Source organism: Sorex fumeus, unplaced genomic scaffold (assembly GCF_029834395.1).
Source record: "Sorex fumeus unplaced genomic scaffold, SorFum_2.1 ptg000030l, whole genome shotgun sequence".
NCBI classification, from domain to species: Eukaryota; Metazoa; Chordata; class Mammalia; order Eulipotyphla; family Soricidae; genus Sorex; species Sorex fumeus.
The window spans coordinates 7,490,751-7,509,127 of NW_026606087.1; the positions used below are offsets into that span (position 1 = coordinate 7,490,751).

Consider the following 18,377-nt stretch of genomic DNA (forward strand, 5'->3'; position numbering starts at 1 on the left):
ATATATAAATAGATATCTTTTATGGCTGGAGCGATAATACAGCGGTAGGGCATTTGCCTTGCGCGCAGCCAACTCAGCCTAGCTGGGTTTGATTCCTCCGCCCCTCTCAGAGAGTCCGGCAAGCCACCAAGAGTATCTCACCTGCATGGCAAAGCCTGGCAAGCTACCCATGACGTATTCAATATGCCAAACACAGTAACAGCAAGGCTCAAAATGGAAATGTTACTGAGTCCGCTCGAGCAAATCGATGAACAACGGGAGGACAGTGTTTGTTCGTTTTGTTATGGAGTATCATTCTGTCGTTAAAAAGGATAAAATCATGAGCCAAGGAGAAAATTCAAAGGGCTAAGTATATGCTTTGCATGCAGGAGGCTCAGGTTTTATCACCAGCACCACATGGTCCCCTAAACATTGTCAGTGTCAGGAATGAGTCCCAAGTACTTAGCCGGGAGTAGCCCCTGAGTGCAGCCTTGTGTGGCAAAAAAAAAAAAAAAAAAAAAAGATGAAATGGTAAGTAAACCTTTGGAGGACAAAATAGATGTATCATGAGGTGATTTTGCTATGTGAAATAAGTAAGGAAGTGAAAGACAATTATTGGATGGTTGCACTAATATGTGGAATATGCATTGAACAAAGTTGCAAGAAACAACAAAACTCAATTCTAGACGGGTGAATGTTGAGTGGGGACCAGAGTGACGGGGAATAAGGAAGTGGTCAGAATGAGCAGAGGATCCTGCTGTGGTGGTAGGGGCCTGGGATTTTCCAGGTAGTTAAGTTTAATATCACACCACAAACAGGCATGAAGCTAAATCCCTGAAGTCCCATAATATTTCAAGCCAAAGGTAAGTAAATAGGAAAATAAAATTAAATTAGACACATATACACTGAGGCCTTCATCAAGAACCAAAAATATACCAACTTATCAGAGCCAAGATCAGAAAGTTATTTTCAAAAAAAAAAAAAAACCTGGAAGCTGCATCTCAAGATCCAGTTTGAAACACAAACTCACAGACAGGAGACCCCATCCATGGAGATCTGCTACAGCCTCCAGAGCGTGGGCACCTGGGGGGAGGGTCCCTGTCAGCCTTATACTCCAGAAGGTAAGGGAGGAGCCGGAGATAGGCTGGGAGCCCCCTTCCTCTTCACAGGGCAATCCCAAGAAACTGTCCACGCCTGGATATTTGACTGAAGGTCCCCCTAATGAGCAATGAAACAGAAAGAAAAAAGTGGGGTGCTCAGTTTTGGGGAGGTTCACTGGTTGCCTGAGAGTGATAGGGATCAGGCCATCCTTTGGTCCTACATCATTCAGGAGGGAGCACTTCCATCCTGGGGAGCCACACCCTGCATCCCTCCTGCTTCCACAGATGCAGGAATCTTAAGCTCTGTCCCGGGCTGAGGAAGGGTTAGTCTCAAGATTTAAAAGTAATGTTCTTCAGGGGACCGGAGCGACAGAACAGTGGCTCGGGCACTTGCCTTGTGCATAGCCAACCCAGGTCCAACCCCTGGTACCCCATATGGTCCCAAGAGTTCTGCCAGAAGTGATTCCTGAGCACAGAGCTAGAAGGAAGCCCTGAACGCAGTCAGGTGTGGGCTCCCTCCCCCACACCAAAAAAAGATAAAGTGAGGTTCTTCTGGGGCGAGGGAGATAGCTCAAAGGGTCAGAGTGGATGTTGACGCATAGGTTCACTCCCTCAGCACCACATGCTCCTGGGAGCACCTCTGGGAGCACTCTGCCCTCAGCCCCCAGCACCACACTAAGAGTAGCCCTGAACAATACAGAGTATGTAACCCTGTGTCACTGTCCTCCCGTTGTTCATCGATTTGCTAGAGTGGGCACCAGTAACGTCTCCATTGTGAGACTTGTTGTTACTGTTTTTGGCATATCAAATACACCACAGGGAGCTTGCCAGGCTCTGCTGTGTGGGCAGGATACTCTCGGTAGCTTGCCAGGCTCTCCGAGAGGGACGGAGGAATCAAAACCGGGTCAGCTGCGTGCAAGGCAAACACTCTACCCGCTATGCTATCGCTCCAGCCGAAAAAACCAGGGGGGAAAAAGTGGTGTTCTACTTGCAAAAGATGTCTATCAGGGCCAAGAGATAGTACATTAGTTAAGGTAGATGCCTTGCACGCACTTGACCTAAGTTCAATTCTTGACACCATGTGGTTCCCCAAGTATTGCCGGGTGAGTACCTGAAGGCCCCCAGCACCACCAGGATGTTCTGGGTATCCCCAGCACCACAGTACCCAAGCAGCCCTGTGTCCTCAGGCTCTTGCACTGAACTGCTAGCCAAGAACAGCTAGTGGCACACCTGGACCTCCTGAACACCGCTTGGGAGGAAGGGAAAAAGTGGGTGTTAGTTTCTGCTCTGTCACATACTTGCCATTCACGCTTGTACAAGTTCATTTTACTTCTCTGAACCTTGATTTCCTAATCTGCAAAACTGCACTCATTAGAATGACCACTTGATAAGCCTGACTGGGAACTGCAGAGTCCAGCACTCACTCGTGTTGCCATCTCCACAGCAGGAAATGTCACACTCCACAGCAGGAAATGTCACAGCATGGTTCCCCGGGGAGCTTGTGCTGACTGAAGTACTGTCCTAGGCCTTGCATTCCTCACTTATCCTTCATTATATCCCTGAAGGTAGACAAGGTCCCCACCCCTGCTTACAAACAAGGAAGAAACTAGGCCCTGAGGGAACTTTCCTTATCCACTCAGTCAGGGGCAGCCAGCAGCCAAACACTGGCCCAGGGATCTGTGTCCACCAGGCAGCCTGTCAGCGCTGGTGGTGAAGCAACTCATCTTCTTACCTCAGCCCCCTCCATCACTTCCCCAACTAAGCTGGTGTGCAAGGACCCAGAGAGAGACAGACGGGTAGGGTGTTTGCCTTGCACGCTGCTGATCTGGATTCGATTCCCAGCGTCTCATCTGGTCCCCTGAGCACCGCCAGGAGTAATTCCTAAGTGCAGAGCCAGGACTGAATCACAAGGTGTGGCCCAAAAGAAAAAAAAGAAAGAATTTGAATTCCAGGGATCAGGGAGACAGTATAGGTAAAGTCACTTGCCTCGCACACATTCCAAAGCACCCCACATTGTCCTACCTCAGGACCTGAGGAGTGGTCCCTGAGCACAGAATCCAGAGTAAGCCCTAAGCACTGCCATGTGTGACCCAAAGAGAAAAAAATAATAATTAAAAAGAACTGCAGAGATACAGAGTATAAGGGATAAGGCACTTGCCTTGCTTGTGGCTGACCTGGGTTCAACCCCTAGCACAACATATGGCTCCTGAACATCCCTCAGGCAAGATCCCTGAGCACATAGCCAGGAGATAGCCCTAAGTGCCCCAAGGGTGGCCCCCAAAAACCAAAAAACTAAAGGACTTCCAGTCAAAAGGGTTGGCTGGGTACACCAACGGAGACCACCACAACTCAGTACGTTGGGATGGAACAAAACATTCAGAGAAGAGTCTGCAGAGGAAGTTCTGGAAACCACAGAGAGCTCTTCAGACTTGGAGCAAGAAGACTCCCTTTTTGCTGAGAGCCTTACATTGATAAGAGAACAATCTCCATCTGCAGATGACAGGCCCCAACCCACTCTGGCATGCAAATTGGCCTCAGAAACTTTTTTTTTCCTGATAACAACAACAACAAAAATTCCAGTATCCTTTTCTTCTCCTATTTAAGGAACTAAAACCTTTGTTTTCTGAGACACACAGAAGACTTTACAGACCACTTAGTTCATAAATTCAGCCTCTTGGGTCGAGTTTCTTTAGCCTCCAAAGAAGACCATGTTCCTGGCCTGTGGCCACCACACCTCACCCAGCACATGCCTGGCACTTAGAACTGGCCATTTGCACCTATACCCCGCATAAATCTTCCAAGAAAGAAAAGCATTTGCCTGGTGGAGCTCTGTCTCTGGACACCAGTCCCAAAGCAAAGACTGAAAGTCCATCCTACCAAGAAAGAGAAGGGTTCACCCCTAAAAATAAGGAGGTCCCATTGGATGGACCAGGTGACTGACCAGGTCTCAGAGAGGGCTCAGAATTTCACCATGCTTGAAGGTGAGACATATACAGTGTCCTGGGAGGCAGACCTTCCTCCCCACTCCACCCTGTGACAGCTTTTTAAGCAAGCAACAATGAGCAAGTGGTTGTGATCTTTTCAATCAAAAGCCCTGGCGTATCCTTCAATGAATTGAGTGATCGTGATTAAAAAACCCTCTCCACTCACAGGGTCAGGCCACTTTCCATGAAGGGAGAGGGATGTGCTACCTGCTGGGTCCCCACCCCACTCCATACAAGAGCTGAGTCCTGGGAACAAACCTTTTGGCAGTCTCCAGTGACTTCTGCTCGGCCAGCTCCTTCTGCAGCTCCCTCTCCTTGGCCTCCTTCTGGCCGATGGGGCAGTCCTCGGGGACAGTGAAGAGCGAGAGTGCATCTTTGCTGTCCTCTTCTCGAAGTACTTTAGCAAATACCTTCTCCGCCAGGAGCCGAACTTGCTCATCCACCTCAGAGATGTTCAGTTTGGGGAACTGACGTGGCATCTCGGCTAGCAGAGAGAGAATAGGGGTCAGTCTCAATGGTGAATGGCCTGAGTGACCAGTGTGGGGAGAAGAACTGAAGTAGGGTCAGCACCACCCTCCCCCATTCCCCCCAACACACACACACACACACACACACACACACACACACACACACACACACACACACCCTGTTCTCACAACTAGCTCTCTCCTCAGGATCTCTCCAGAGGGAGGCCAGCATGCTGATTCTTAAAATCAGCTCAGTAAGTGAGCGGATGAGAAAAGGGCCGCTCACATTTCATGAAAAAGCAAACGTGCAGAGTGAAGGATCCACTCTCTGACCCAGTGTGCCTCCATCAGCCCAGACTCAGGGACTATGCAGTGTCCTCGCCACCCTGTCCTTCCTCACTTTGCTTCTGTGAAGAGGAAGGGAGAGGAGAAGTTCCAGCACCACTGCCACCTCCCAAATGTGCCGAGGCCTTTCTGGGTGCAATGAAGAGCAAACCTTATCCTCACTCCCCAGAGAGGAAGCCCAAAGCCCAAAGGAACGGCTTAATGATTCACGGAAGGTCCCATGAGAGCTGAACCCTGAAGAAAGCCACAACCTACATTACATAAATGTAAAAAAGAACTTTAAATGTTATTTTAAAACATGTTATTTTTCAATGTTATTTTAGTCACTGTGCAACAAATAACACTATTGTTAATGTTAAGATTTTGTGTACATAATATTTCAACCCTCCACCAACTGTCCAGTTCCTTCCACTATTATCTAAGCCCCTTCACCCGCTTCATAAGCTCAGTTCTATAGAATGAATAGTCCTCAGGTTCTGTTGCTGTTCGCCACTTATTATTCCCTTACTAGCTTTCCTTGTACCTCACATTAGAGGACCCCCGTGCTCATCGCAGCGCTGTTCATAAGAACCAAAATCTAGAAAAGAGGATTTTAGCTGACAAGAATCAGCCATAACGTTCTCCCAAAATCTCTGTAGCAAATCAAATACAGGTTTTGGGATATGGGCCTAGGGAGACAGTGCAGGGGATAAGATGCTTGCTTATTTTCCTTGCATGCATTTCACATGTAGTCACCTGAACACTCCCAGGAATGATCCAGGAATAAGCCCTGAGCACAATGAGGTGTGCTCCCTCCCCCATAAAAAAAAAGTTTTGGCACAGAGAAACATTTTACCTTTTCTAGACCAGTTGAAAACTCATTTCCTCAGAATATATCCTTTAGGCATCTCTGCATCCTGGTTCTCTGCTCTCTGGAGCTGCCTAAATCACCTATTTGGTTCCTCATTTGTCTTTCTTTTGGCACTTTTATAGCACACACTTACTAAGTACACACAACCAAGTGCTTTTCACTTGTTGGCTCAGATATTCGTATTATTCTCATTTTCTAGGTAAGAAAATGAAGAAACAGAGAACCAACTTGCCCAGGGTCACACTTCTAGTAAGTCAACGAACATACAGGCATCTGCCTTTTGCTTTCCCACACTTTTCCTTGCTGAGCCTCTGCTCAGGGGGTCGAACTCTGGCATCTGGTCTCCAGGTTTGGGCTCTCAGCTACTAGGCTGTGCAACTTCCCTTTGTCTATTTGAGTGTTCAGCAAATGTCCTCTTGGTCCCCAGCATCCCACTCTAGAAGAGGTGAATACCGCGTCATTTTCAACAAGCCACCTGTGCCAGGGAACGTTCCTAGGAAAGGTGTTTCCTGTCCACCTGTGACTAGGGTTTAAGGAAGGCTTAAAGAGAGAAGTGACTTTGTCAGGTTGGTGAGGGAGGGCAGGTGAGACTCTTCCCACATGCTTTCTGGCAGTGAGAGGAAGCAATTACAGGGAGGAAGACCCTGTCCTTCTCTGTGCCACCCGATCTTCTCATCTGTGAGGTACAGGGACTAGACTAAGTAGTCTCTAAGGCCCTGTCAGTTCTAAGTGCCATAATTTTAGGTACCAAAGAGACTTCTAGAGGCAGAGGGACGCTTGCTTCTCCGGTCTCTGCAGCACGTGCATCTAATTCATAGTACAAACAGGAAGGAGGGCAGCAGGCTGGTAACGGGCAAAGTATGTCTGTGGGCCCCATGACTATGAAGCCAATTTCCTCCCTCCTGCCACGCCCAGGGCCAGGCATCCCCTGGGCCTCTCTTGCCCTCCAGGGCTTGAGTGGGAGGAAATGGGTAAGGAGAGCATCTCAGCCTGCAGATGTGCAGCAGGCACCAAGACAGCCTGTCATCTGTAAAGAAGAAAAAGAACAGAGCAGTGGAGGTTTCCACGTCATGGTAGCAGAGAGAAGAGGAAGCTGGAACATATCAGAGCAGAAGCTTAGAGAAGAAGGTGACAGGGGAAAGAAATAGAAGAGAGAGACAAAGAACTAAACCCAGGAAGAGCTGATAAAGCAAAAACCAACAGGGTCTCTCACCCTCTGAGGTCATGGTGAAGGGCAGCAGAGACGCCTATTGGGCTCAGGTAGGCAGCAGTGCCCCAAACTACCTGTACTGAGGCATTGGATAGAGGAAGTCCACTTCTAGAAATTGCTTCTTAAAAAAGGATCTGAAGCACAAGGTATTTTCATGGAAATAGCTTCAAAACATCCAAATTAGAGCACATCACTTTTTAAAAAGATTAAGAAAACAAGATCAAAATTATCAGGACAGGGCTGGAGAGATACCACAGCGGGTAGGGCATTTGCCTTGCATGCGGCCGACCCGGGTTCGATTCCCAGCATCCCATATGGTCCCCTGAGCACCGCCAGGAGTAACTCCTGAGTATAGAGCCAGGAGTAACCCCTGTGCATCGCTGGGTGTGGCCCAAAAAGCAAAAAAAAAAAAAATTATCAGGACAATGCAATCAAGATAAAAAAAAAAAAATCTGGCCAGAGAGCATATCACTTTAAAAAATTTAAGAAAACAAGGTCAAAATTATCAGGACAATGCAATCAGGATACAAAATTTAAAAACAAAAAAACAAAACAAACAAACAAACAAATGATCTGGCCAGGGGGATGGTTCAGAGGCTGAGGTTCATGTTTTCTGTGCAGGGGGCTTGGTTCAATCCCCAGCACCATACAGTTCTCTGAGTCGCCCAAAACAAGGGCCAGGAGATAGCCCAAGGGTTTAAAGCACTTGCCTTGCACGTGACCAAGCACCACATGGTTCAATCCCAGCACCACATGATCCCCCAAGCCTCACCAGGATTAACCCCTGAGCACAGAGTAAAAAGTAGTACCTAAGCACCACCCAGTGTAGCCAAAAAGCCCAAAACCATCCAGCCCACGTCAAAGTAGTAATAATAACACTAACGATAATAATAATCTTTTTTGTTTGGGGGCCTCACTCAGTAGTGCTCAGAGCTTTCTCCTGGCTCTATGCTCAAGTACTCCTCCTGGCAGTGCTCAGGGGACCATATGTAGTGCCGGAGACCAAATCAGAGCCAACCACATGTAAGGCAAGAGCCATGCCCATGGCACTATCTCCAATTTTATGAAATAGTACTTAATAAAAAGTTCATATGTAAGACTGTGATACTGTGATAGGAAGTGCATCCTCTTATGAGCAATAGATGCAAGAGAAACACAGGCTTAAATGATGGTCTGGACTATGAGGCAATAGCTGTTTTTGATCATTAATGCTGCTGTGATCTCATTCTGAAAAGTACCGAACATGATTGCCACTCAATGCCTCTCTTGCAAACCACAGCACCCAAAAGGAGAGAGAGAACAAAAGGGAATGCCCTGCCACAGAGGCAGGGTGGGGTGGGGGGGATGGGGGGTGGGAGTGATACTGGGATCAGTGGTGGTGGAGAATGGGCACTGGTGGAGGGATGGGTATAACTGAAACCCAAGCACAAAATTTGTAAGTCTACAACTGTACCTCATGGTGTTTCAATAATAAAAATTTTTAAAAAGTACAAAGCAGAGTGAAAGAAAATCAAAGAACTTAAGAGTTGAATGAACGAGAAAAAAGAGTGGGAACATGAAACTTTTACAGCCTCGGTTTTGGCAATTAGGGCACTCTCCCACAGAACCCACATCACTGAGAGGCCCAAAGGGAGATGACCCATCCCTGCACAGAGCTGCCCACCTTCTTCCTGCCCCCACCTATTACTTCCCCCACACAGACCTGACCCAGCCACAGCCCCCAGGCTCCTCAAATAGGGGTGGGGCTGGCAGGGGGCTCCTCTATGTCTGAACACATTTAAGCCAGATCTGGCCAGCTTTTACCAGCAAACACATTTAACTTGCTCAAGCCAATTAAACAGCTTTTGGAATGCATCTTTCTACCAAAAGAGTGTTCTTTCTTTTTTTTTTTTTTACTTAAATTATGACTCTAAAATCAGTCTTATCCAAAATGGATCATGAAAAATTGCTACCTGTTGCTGGTTGAGCAGATTCTACAGTAACTAAGGGGCTGCTGCTTCAATAGCACCTTCCCCAGATTGACAAGGCACATTTCCCATGAAAATCCTTTTCTTTTTTTTATTCATGAGTGTGTATGTTAGAGAGAGAGAGAGAGAGAGAGAGAGAGAGAGAGAGAGAGAACCTGCCATAGAAGCAGGCAGGGGGTAGGGGGTGATGGGAGGGAACGTGGGGACAATGGTGCTGGGAAATGTACACTGGTGGAGAGATGGGTGTTGGAATACTGTATGACTGAGACCTAATCATGAACAGCTTTGTAAGGGTCTATCTCACAATAATTCAATAAAAAATAAATATATATATAATAAAGCAAAAAAGATTCTTTTTTAAAGCATGAGTGTGTGTGTGTGTGTGTGTGTGTGTGTGTGAGAGAGAGAGAGAGAGAGAGAGAATGTGGTGTATATGTGTGCTGTTGTGTGCTCAGGTTCCAAGATTTGAACCCAGGGCTTCACACATACACACAAGAGCTCTTTTGCTAAACCACATTCCCATCCCTTGACTGCTTTTTGGTTAAAAACCACAAACCCATATGAATCTCCTACCAAATTACTCTCAATATCTTAAGTAATTGTTGAGGACCTTATTCTTTGCCTTCATACAGCATACCCCAGTGTCAATGGGAACCCTCTTGGGGTGCTGGTCTGCTTGTGGAGAGGGGTCTCAGGAGCCATGGGTCTTCAGGACGCCCTCACAGTGCAGCTCCCACCTGCCTGCCCTACTGCCAGGTACCATCATCTCTGCTCTGAGACTGAGTCCTGCCAGGTTCAGCACATGGAGGAAATCCCTGGGCACGGTGGCTGGGCAGCCCTTCAGCTCCAGTTCAAGCCTGACTTTGAACTGTTCAGCAGCGGAAGCCAACGGGCTCAGGAGGTTTAGTGAAGGCTACAGCATAGCTAGCGATACAGCTTATCTCATTGTCCCACTCAACACCCTCCCGTGGACATGAAGAAGCATCCCAAAGTCAGAGAGCTAAGAAACAAAAGCAAGCAACAAAACCAAGTTCCACCAGTGACTTTTTAACAGCCACCCACAGTTCCTCAAGAAAGGGGATATGAGATCTCTGAAATTCCTTCCTGATGCAAATAAAGCCTGTTCCTGCTGTGACCAGAATCCCATCCTCAGAACCCACCAAAGGGGAGTCACCTACCTGAGCCTGACGGTGGAGTCTCCATGGCTATTCCAGAGGATGCCACCCAGACAACTGTTTTGGGGGCAGTGGGGGGTGGCTGTGCTTCCCCAGGAGGCCACGCTGAGTCAGTGTGAAAGGGCTGGCTGAATCCTGTCTGCAGCTCCCAGCTGGGGTGGGAGGTCTCTGCTTTGCATAGCTGCGAGCAGCCCTGAGCAAAAGCAGGAAAAGTCCGGGCTGGAAATTGTTCCGTGAATATGAAATGTAAGTGGAAAATTTCCAAGAGTCCCAGGTTATGCCAGTTATCCACGGCAAAATGGCTGCTGTCTCCTGAATGCAGAGTCCTGGCCTGGTCACAGTCCTCTCCAGAGTGAGAAACCCAAGCTGCAGCTGCCCCAAAGCAGGCAGAGCTCTGGCAGCTCCCGCCAGCCAGCCGCAGATAAGCCACACCCTCCCGCCAACGTCCAGGCTCCTCCGGAAAGCCGAGCCAAGAAGTGCGATACCATCACCTGGTCTGCTTCCGTTCTGAACCCCGACTTGGGGCTTGGCCTGGCCCCCTGGTTCCTCCCACTAAGGGGATTCATCTAGGGCACAGTCTGTCCCCCTCTAGGGGTCCCCTAAGGCCAACCCTTCTGAGGGCACCTCAGGATTTATAGGGGGCGCTCTGGGCTCAGTTACCTTTTGAAGCTCCTGCCCCCTCCTCTGGCTTCCAAACAGGAAGACCCTTAACTGCTCCCTCTTTCCCAGGAGCAGGCAAAGGTGGAAAACTGGGGGTGTCCCACTCCTTTCCTCCCTGCTTACAGCACATGTGACTGGGCACCCTGAGGAATTCTACCAGCGTATGGGGAAAGAGAGGGAAGGAGGAGGGAAGGAAGAAGGGACGGGAAGGGGAGGGGAGGGAGGAGAATGAGGGAGAAGGAAAGGGGAAGGACAGGGGAGGAGGGGAGAGAGAGAGAGCAGGACATCCCACTGACACTCCAGAACCTATCCGGGCACCCCACTTCTTATTGTCTTCCCAGGGCTGCTCTGGCTCACATGAGGGTCTCCATCTCTGAAGCTGAGACCATCTCTTTGTTACCAGCAGCAGCTGCTGCTCTCCCTAACACGGTGGGGAGGGACAGGGGAGTGGTACTCCCTCAAGTGACCCCCAGAAGCGGCCCTCCAATAGCAAGTGGGGTGAAGATAAACAGCATCATGGGTGCCAACTTCCATCCTTCAGCTGCACTGTAAGAGGAAACAAACCCTGTGCTGGTGGGAAGATTCAGGCAGACACCAGTCTTTCCAGTCTTTCCAGACTTAGTAAAACAGTAGGGGTCTGGGGAAGACCTCCAGCAAAAGGGCAGTCTCTGTGGTGCTGCTGGAATCCTGGAGGGAGATTCCAGAAACAGTGAGTCAGTTGTTGATTGGGAGGCGAGTTCAAGCCTGGGCCTGAGTCACTGCCTCATGCCAACTGTGAGGTTGCACCTTCCTGAGCAGACACAGGAATTCCTGGATCCAGGTTGGCATACCCTCCCATGCTGCCACTGAGCTTCAGATACCCCAAGTGTCCATCCAGCCTGTGCTCACAGCTGTCTCACCAACTGTGCTACCCGCAGGCTACAAGCACCGCTAAAGAGGGTACTGTTTATTCACTGAATAATTAAACAGACTTAAAGCACAGAAAGAAAAAACTCCCATCCTCAGAAGGGAGGAGGGACTAAGGAGTCCTTCTGTGGGTGGGTTGTGGGGAGGGAGGTGGGCTGATGGTGTAAGGATGGCAAAGGGGAGCACCCTAGCCCAGACATCTGTGAAGCTACCAGAGCACACCTCCAGGGAACTTCACATTGTACATTTACCCAGAATATCAATAGTCTAACAAGCACATCTTAAAGCATAGTCTGTGGAAAAGGAAAGGTCAGAGGCCTGGGAAATAGCACATACTCCAGCTCCTGTGAGGATTCATGCACAATTCCCACCAGCAGATTCCAAACACATTTGAAGTTCTGCAGAAAGAAAACTGCTCAGCTGTTTAACCCAGCACAGATATCTGACCCTCCCACCACTGCCACCACAGGGAAAAAACACCTATTAATATCCTGTGGCACCAGCTTTGGAAAATGCCTCCGACTTTGAGCCTTCATTCTCCACCCTAGTGAGAGATACTTTCCTGGGGCCCAGCTATGGGGCTGAAAGCCACTCCATCAGACCTGGTCAGAGATGGCAACAGTCTCACTGAGGTGACACAGCTCAGGGAGATGGCACAGGGGTCAGGGACTCCTGGTTTGCATATGCATAAACCTGGATTAATCCCCAGCACTGCCTGATCTCTTGAGCATCACCTGGTATGGCCCTGACATTTTCCAGCATTATAGGGCCCAGGCATCTCTGTATCCTCAAGCCCTAGCACTCAACACTGGCCCAGTCAGCCAAGTAGTACCCGCCACCCCCACCAGTCCTTTGGAGCACAGCTTGGAAGGCTCTCCCCACCAGAAGAAGGAGGAGGATGGGAGGAGTAAATGGTAAAATGGAGGAGAAAGAGGAGAAAGAGAAGGGGAAGGGGAAGAGAAAGGGGAAGAGGAAGAAGGAGGAGGAAGAGGAGGAAGAGGAGGAGGAAGAGGAGGGAAAGGAAGAAGAAGAAGAAGAAGAAGAAGAAGAAGAAGAAGAAGAAGAAGAAGAAGAAGAAGAAGGAGGAGGAGGAGGAGGAGGAGGAGGAGGAGGAGGAGGAGGAGGAGGAAAGAAGAAGAAGAAGAAGAAGAAGAAGAAGAAGAAGAAGAAGAAGAAGAAGAAGAAGAAGAAGAAGAAGAAGAAGAAGAAGAAGAAGAAGAAGAAGAAGAAGAAGAAGAAGAAGAAGAAGAAGAAGAAGAAGAAGAAGAAGAAGGAGGAGGAGGAGGAGGAGGAGGAGGAGGAAGAGGAGGAGGAAGAGGAGGAGGAAGAGGAGGAGGAAGAGGAGGGAAAGGAAGAAGAAGAAGAAGAAGAAGAAGAAGAAGAAGAAGAAGAAGAAGAAGAAGAAGAGAAAAGAAGAAGAAGAAGAAGAAGGAGGAGGAGGAGGAGGAGGAGGAAGAGGAGGAGGAAGAGGAGGGAAAGGAAGAAGAAGAAGAAAAGAAGAAGAAAAAGAAGAGGAGAAGAAGAAGAAGAAGAAGAAGAAGAAGAAGAAGAAGAAGAAGAAGAAGAAGAAGAAGAAGAAGAAGAAGGAGGAGGAGGAGGAGGAGGAGGAGAAGGGGGAGGAGGAGGAGGAGGAAAGAAGAAGAAGAAGAAGAAGAAGAAGAAGAAGAAGAAGAAGGAGAAGGAGAAGGAGAAGGAGAAGGAGAAGGAGAAGGAGAAGGAGAAGGAAGAAGAAGGAAGAGGAGGAGGAGGAGGAGGAAGAGGAGGAGGAGGAGAGGAGGAGGAAGCAGCAGCAGCATAGATTGGAATCATGATCAAAGGTACTACTAGAGCCAAAGGGATTGAAGACCTTCTGGAAGAAACCAGTGCATTTAGGAGGAAATCGTAACTCAGCTGAGCTCCATTCAGGACCACGTGATTCCACCTTAAGCTCGTGTCACTTCTCCTGAGGTCCTTTGTACAAAACCTCATTTCCTTTTTGTGGAACAGTAACAAGTTAGGATATCCAGGCCCAGGACCTGCAGCTGCTGCCCAGAAGACAGGATTGCAGTCCAATTGGTCACAGAAATGCCTCTTGTAAACAAAAAGAGTGCCTGCTTTCCAAAAGCAGGAAAAATTTCTCAGTTAAAGAAGATACTATTCTCCCCTTGCCCAAAAGAATGCTGTGCTTTTGCCTAGCTGGGTTCATTCTCATTTCTAAGGACTGCATGGCTCAGAGGGGGAGCTGGGAGAGAAGGACTTCACCTCCTGAATATCAACTCCATCACAGGCTTATCCATCTCACTATGAAATCTCCATGTCTGAAGCCCCAATAAATAGTTATTGAAAATTGAATACATAAAATAACATATGAATGATTAAACTCAGTAGATGAATTTACCTATAGCTAGGGGAAATTAGTGCAGGATATGATTAAAATTCTAAATTCAGGGGGGGCTGGAGCACAGAGGGTAGGGCGTTTGCCTTGCATGCAGCAGACCCGGGTTTGATTCCCAGCATCCCATATGGTCCCCTGAGCACTGACAGGGGTAATTTCTGAGTGCAAAGCCACGAGTAACCCCTGTGCATCACCGGGAGTGACCCAAAAAAGAAAATAAACTCTGAATTCAGGGCTTGGAGTATGACTCGGTGATAGAGCACAGGCCTTGCATGTGTGAAGTCCTGGGTTCAGTCCCTGCCATAACATACAATAAGTTGCATGACTTTGGACAAGTCACTAAACTTCTCTCACTCCATTTATTCCCTATCATTTGGGGGGAAATAACAATTCCCACTTTATAGATTGCATGACAATAAATGAGTTAGTATGTATTAAGTGCTTAGGCTCATACATGGTACATGGTACATATAATATAGTATACACATATAGTGCTTATAAAGCATGATCTACTGCCACCCTTGTCATTTTCATAGTCATGCTGGTAGGTACAAGAGAGTTAAACTGGAAAAATAAACCTGATATTTCATCTAGACACCAAAACCTTTCATTGAACATTATTTACTAAACATTATTCAGGACAAGCACTCTGTCTAACTCCTGTTTGAGTAAAAGGAGGAGAAAACTTGTGTAAACATGAATCCAGAAGGAGAAACAATCTTGTCATGTATGGATGTTAATTTTTGCTGACTGTATATGGCTAGCTCCAACTATGAGTGCATCCTCTTGGGCCCCTAACATATGAAAGCCCAAAGCCATGGCCTTAATTGCAGCCAGCACGGGAAAACTAAGAGATGAATATCCAGGTGGAGAAAGACCAGGAAGGCCAATTGTATCTTTAGGGAATAAAAGGTATCTCCCTGCTTCACCCTAAGACTACATTTTATATATTCAAAAGATTGTCAAGATCTAGGTTTGATATTAAGGCCACCTGAAGACTGATTCACCTACTACAATGACAACAAGGGGACCAATAGGCCACATCTTTCAAAATCTTCCTTCACCCAGCTGCGGGCTACTCACCCCTGACGCAGGGGTGAGTAGCTCATACTCTTGGGCCCCTGACATATGAAAGTCCAAAGCCATGGCCTTCGCAGCTGTAAGAGATGAATATCCTGGAGTGGGGATTGGGGGGTAGACCAGGAAGACAGGTTGAGGGTAGGGCTGAGAGTTCAAGAATCTCTCATCGAGCCCCAGGATTCTCAGAACAGGCTGGCTGGCTTGCGGGGCTGCAGCGAGAGCAGGCAGACCAGGTCATCTCGTCCACACCCGCTGTTAACACTCCAGGAGGTGACAGCTGACCGGGGCTGTGGTGCCACAACCACTCAGCACTCCCGCTTACTGCCCCGGGAGGAATGTCCCCAATGAGGATGGCTGCCAGCTCTCTTCAGCCTGAGGATGGCCAGATATTGGTCACCACACCCTTAGAGGCCAACAAAGCTCGGGCGATACTACAGTTCCTTCTAATGCTTCACCCAGCTCCTCTGTGATTATGTCACCATTCAGCTTCAGCTGCACACAAGGATTTCGCAGTTTGGGGAAGTGACACTCTAATTAGCAAGTGTCTCCTGTACCAGGGCCTCTCAAAACTCCCCCCAGGCTTCTGCCAGCGGGCAGGAGTCACCAGCAGCTCCTCTGGCAAAGCAGCGACCAGTAAGTTCAAGGGCAGAAAAGAGACCGCAGTGTTCCTCTTTTTGGCAGGGAGTCAGAGAGTCGAGGATGAAGCCTCAAACGACCCCATCACTGTCATCCTAGTCATCTGGCCCTCAGCCTTTGCATCGCATCGGGTCGGTTCTCAGGTCCGTGGAAACCTGCCTTAGGGCTGAGTTGGACAAGTCCCGGGTCCCTAATTTTCTCTGAACCTGGCGATTTCCATAGAGGCCGCCAGAAAGCCGGATGCGGCCGGGTCCCCTAAGGCCGCTGGACAGGCATGGCCAGACGGGCCGAGTGCGGGCTGCTCCTGGGATGGCAGTGCCGCACCCCAGGCCCGGGAGTTGCAGCTTCAGTGAGTCGAGGAGGAGCCGCAGCGCCCGGACCCCGCCCCGGGCCACGCTTGGTGGGCGGACCTCGGGCCCAAGGTCAGCAGCAGGGTCCGGCGCGCTACCGGGTTCGTACGGGGTGTGGGGCGGGGGCCTGCAGGGGCGGCCTTTAGCAGGTGCAGGAACCGAGTGTTGCAAGGGCGCATCTCTGCGGAACCTCCAGCCCGAGAGGCCCCGCCCGAGGTCGGGGCACCGCCTCTTAGTATGGGCGCGGGGTGGCCCACCCTGGAGGCTACCTGCGAGCACCGGAGGAGCTAGGGCCCTGCCTGCCGCCGGGGCCACCTGGGCCTGCCCACGGCCCCGGGGTGCCCGCGTCGCGCTGCGCCGGGGAAAGTGGGGGGCTCGGCGGGCCCGCGGCCGGAAGCGCCCCGGGCAGGCTCCCGACCCCGCCTCCGCCGCCGCCGCCGGGGACCCTCCTCCCCCTCACCGATCGCTCCCCATCGGGTTCGGCACCCCCCCTACCCCGCCAGCACTTTCCCCAAAGTGAAAGTCTGGGGTTCCGGTCCCCGAAAGGTGACTTACTCCCTGGAGCTGAACCGGCTTTCAAGCTTGGATTTTCTCCAAGGCGTGGGGCTTAGATCACCTTCCTGCCCCTCCCAATACACACACACACACATACACACACACACACACACACACACACACACACACACACGCACGCGCACACACACAAACACACACACACACTCCAACCTTCTGCTCCGGCTGGGTGGGACACTCTCTTCGCAGTCCAAAGGGACCTGGTAGTGGCCACAGGGGGTGGCTTCCTGGTAACCTCCTTACTGGCCCGTTCGGCAGGGAAACGCTGACCACGCCTCCCTCCGTGGACCGCCTGGGTTCTGGAGGTGCCCGCAGCTCCCCTCTCTCCCCTTCTCGACACTCTTTAGTGACTGCAGTCTTCCTGCTCTATAGCGCCCTAGCTTTTCACTGGGGGGAGGGAATCCCAGCCCCCCCCCTCCTGTACCCTCTTTCTACCCTTGCTGGGAGTCCCACCAGCTCCTATGGTTTGGAGTGGTGTGTGTGTGTGTGTGTGTGTGTGTGTGTGTGTGTGTGTGTGTGTGGCAGTTTTTCAGGGTTTTTAGTTTGAGAGGATTTTTGGAGGGTTTGTTTTGGGTCTGTGGTTTTATACCTTTATTATGACTTCTCTTTAGTTCTCGTCCACAGAATAGATTTTTAAAAGTAGTGGCAGGTACATAGATTACCAGTGTGATTTTAACAACCTCCTCCCTATTAGTGACTTTTTAAAAATGTTATTAAAAAAACATGACTTACAAAGTCATTGATAGTTAAGCTTTAGACATATAATGTTCCAGCACCAATCCCATCACCAGTGTCAATTTCCCTTCACCAGGGGTCCCAAGTTCTCTCTAGCCCCTTCCCAGCCTGCCACCTTGACAGGCACATTTTTCCACTAGGCTGTGGTAGTTTGGATTTCGTTTTGTTGCTGACTTTGTAGTTTGATATATATCATGAGTGACTCGACGACCTCATGACCAGCAGATGGTACCTCTAACCTCCTGAAGGTCCTCTTACTAGCTCCTAAGACAACTAATTCCTTCCAGGAATGTGCCAGAACCTGTATTTCCAATATCAGGAAATGCTACTAAGGACTCTGCTTTCTGGGACCACACTTGTGTATTTGGCCCCTTCTTTCTCTAACCTCTCCTCTCCCACCAGTTTGTCACAAATGTGAAATAAAAGGCTTTTTATGAGCTGAATGTCCCCACCATGCCCTGTGCTTTCACATACTTGTCTCATTTAGCAAGTACCAACTCTATTTCTTCTGCCTGATATTTACAATTGATTTCTTTACAGATGTCATGCAAGTTCAAGGTTTGACATCATTATAAAGCACATTGAAGACATTACAGTGAAGAGGAAACAATTTCTAATTACTCCATATTTGATGGATGGTACAACATGCCTTCTTCCACTTTAAAGTTCTGAGCAAAATTCTGTTTATTGAGAGCAACATGTTTAAAAATTCCTTTAGTAAATCTTGTTTTAATATTTTATAAGGCAATAAAATATGCTTTCAAATTCAGTTAATGGCAATACTTAGTCCTAATGGGCATTACTATCCAAAAATAAAAGATCTCACAAAGAGAAATAGACCCAAATAGAAGAACTCTACCTTTGTAGCACGATTCTTATTAAATCATATTTCCCTCTTTTTCAATTTCATCCACTAATTTTTCAAAAGTGAAATTCCATTCCATTTATCCATGTGGCCTCAATATTTCCATGATTCCTTGTGTAAA

The 18,377-nt window shown here is 48.8% G+C and overlaps 1 protein-coding gene across 3 annotated transcripts in view; it reads right to left on the bottom strand.

Annotated features, from left to right (window-relative positions):
- AMPD3 (adenosine monophosphate deaminase 3) overlaps positions 1-16,904 on the bottom strand; it is a 49,743-nt gene extending 32,839 nt beyond the window's left edge. The window contains exons 1-2 of one of the 3 annotated variants that reach the window (XM_056116118.1): positions 16,810-16,904; positions 4,322-4,547 (exon numbers count right to left, since the gene is read on the bottom strand). In XM_056116118.1, coding sequence (XP_055972093.1) covers positions 4,322-4,542 — 221 coding nt within the window. In that variant the 5' untranslated portion in view covers positions 4,543-4,547; positions 16,810-16,904. Of the gene's footprint in view, positions 1-4,321; positions 4,548-10,080; positions 10,100-16,638; positions 16,716-16,809 lie in introns of those variants that run through there. The other 2 variants (XM_056116117.1, XM_056116116.1) reach the window with 2 other exon arrangements.
- Between the last annotated feature and the right edge of the window lie 1,473 nt (positions 16,905-18,377).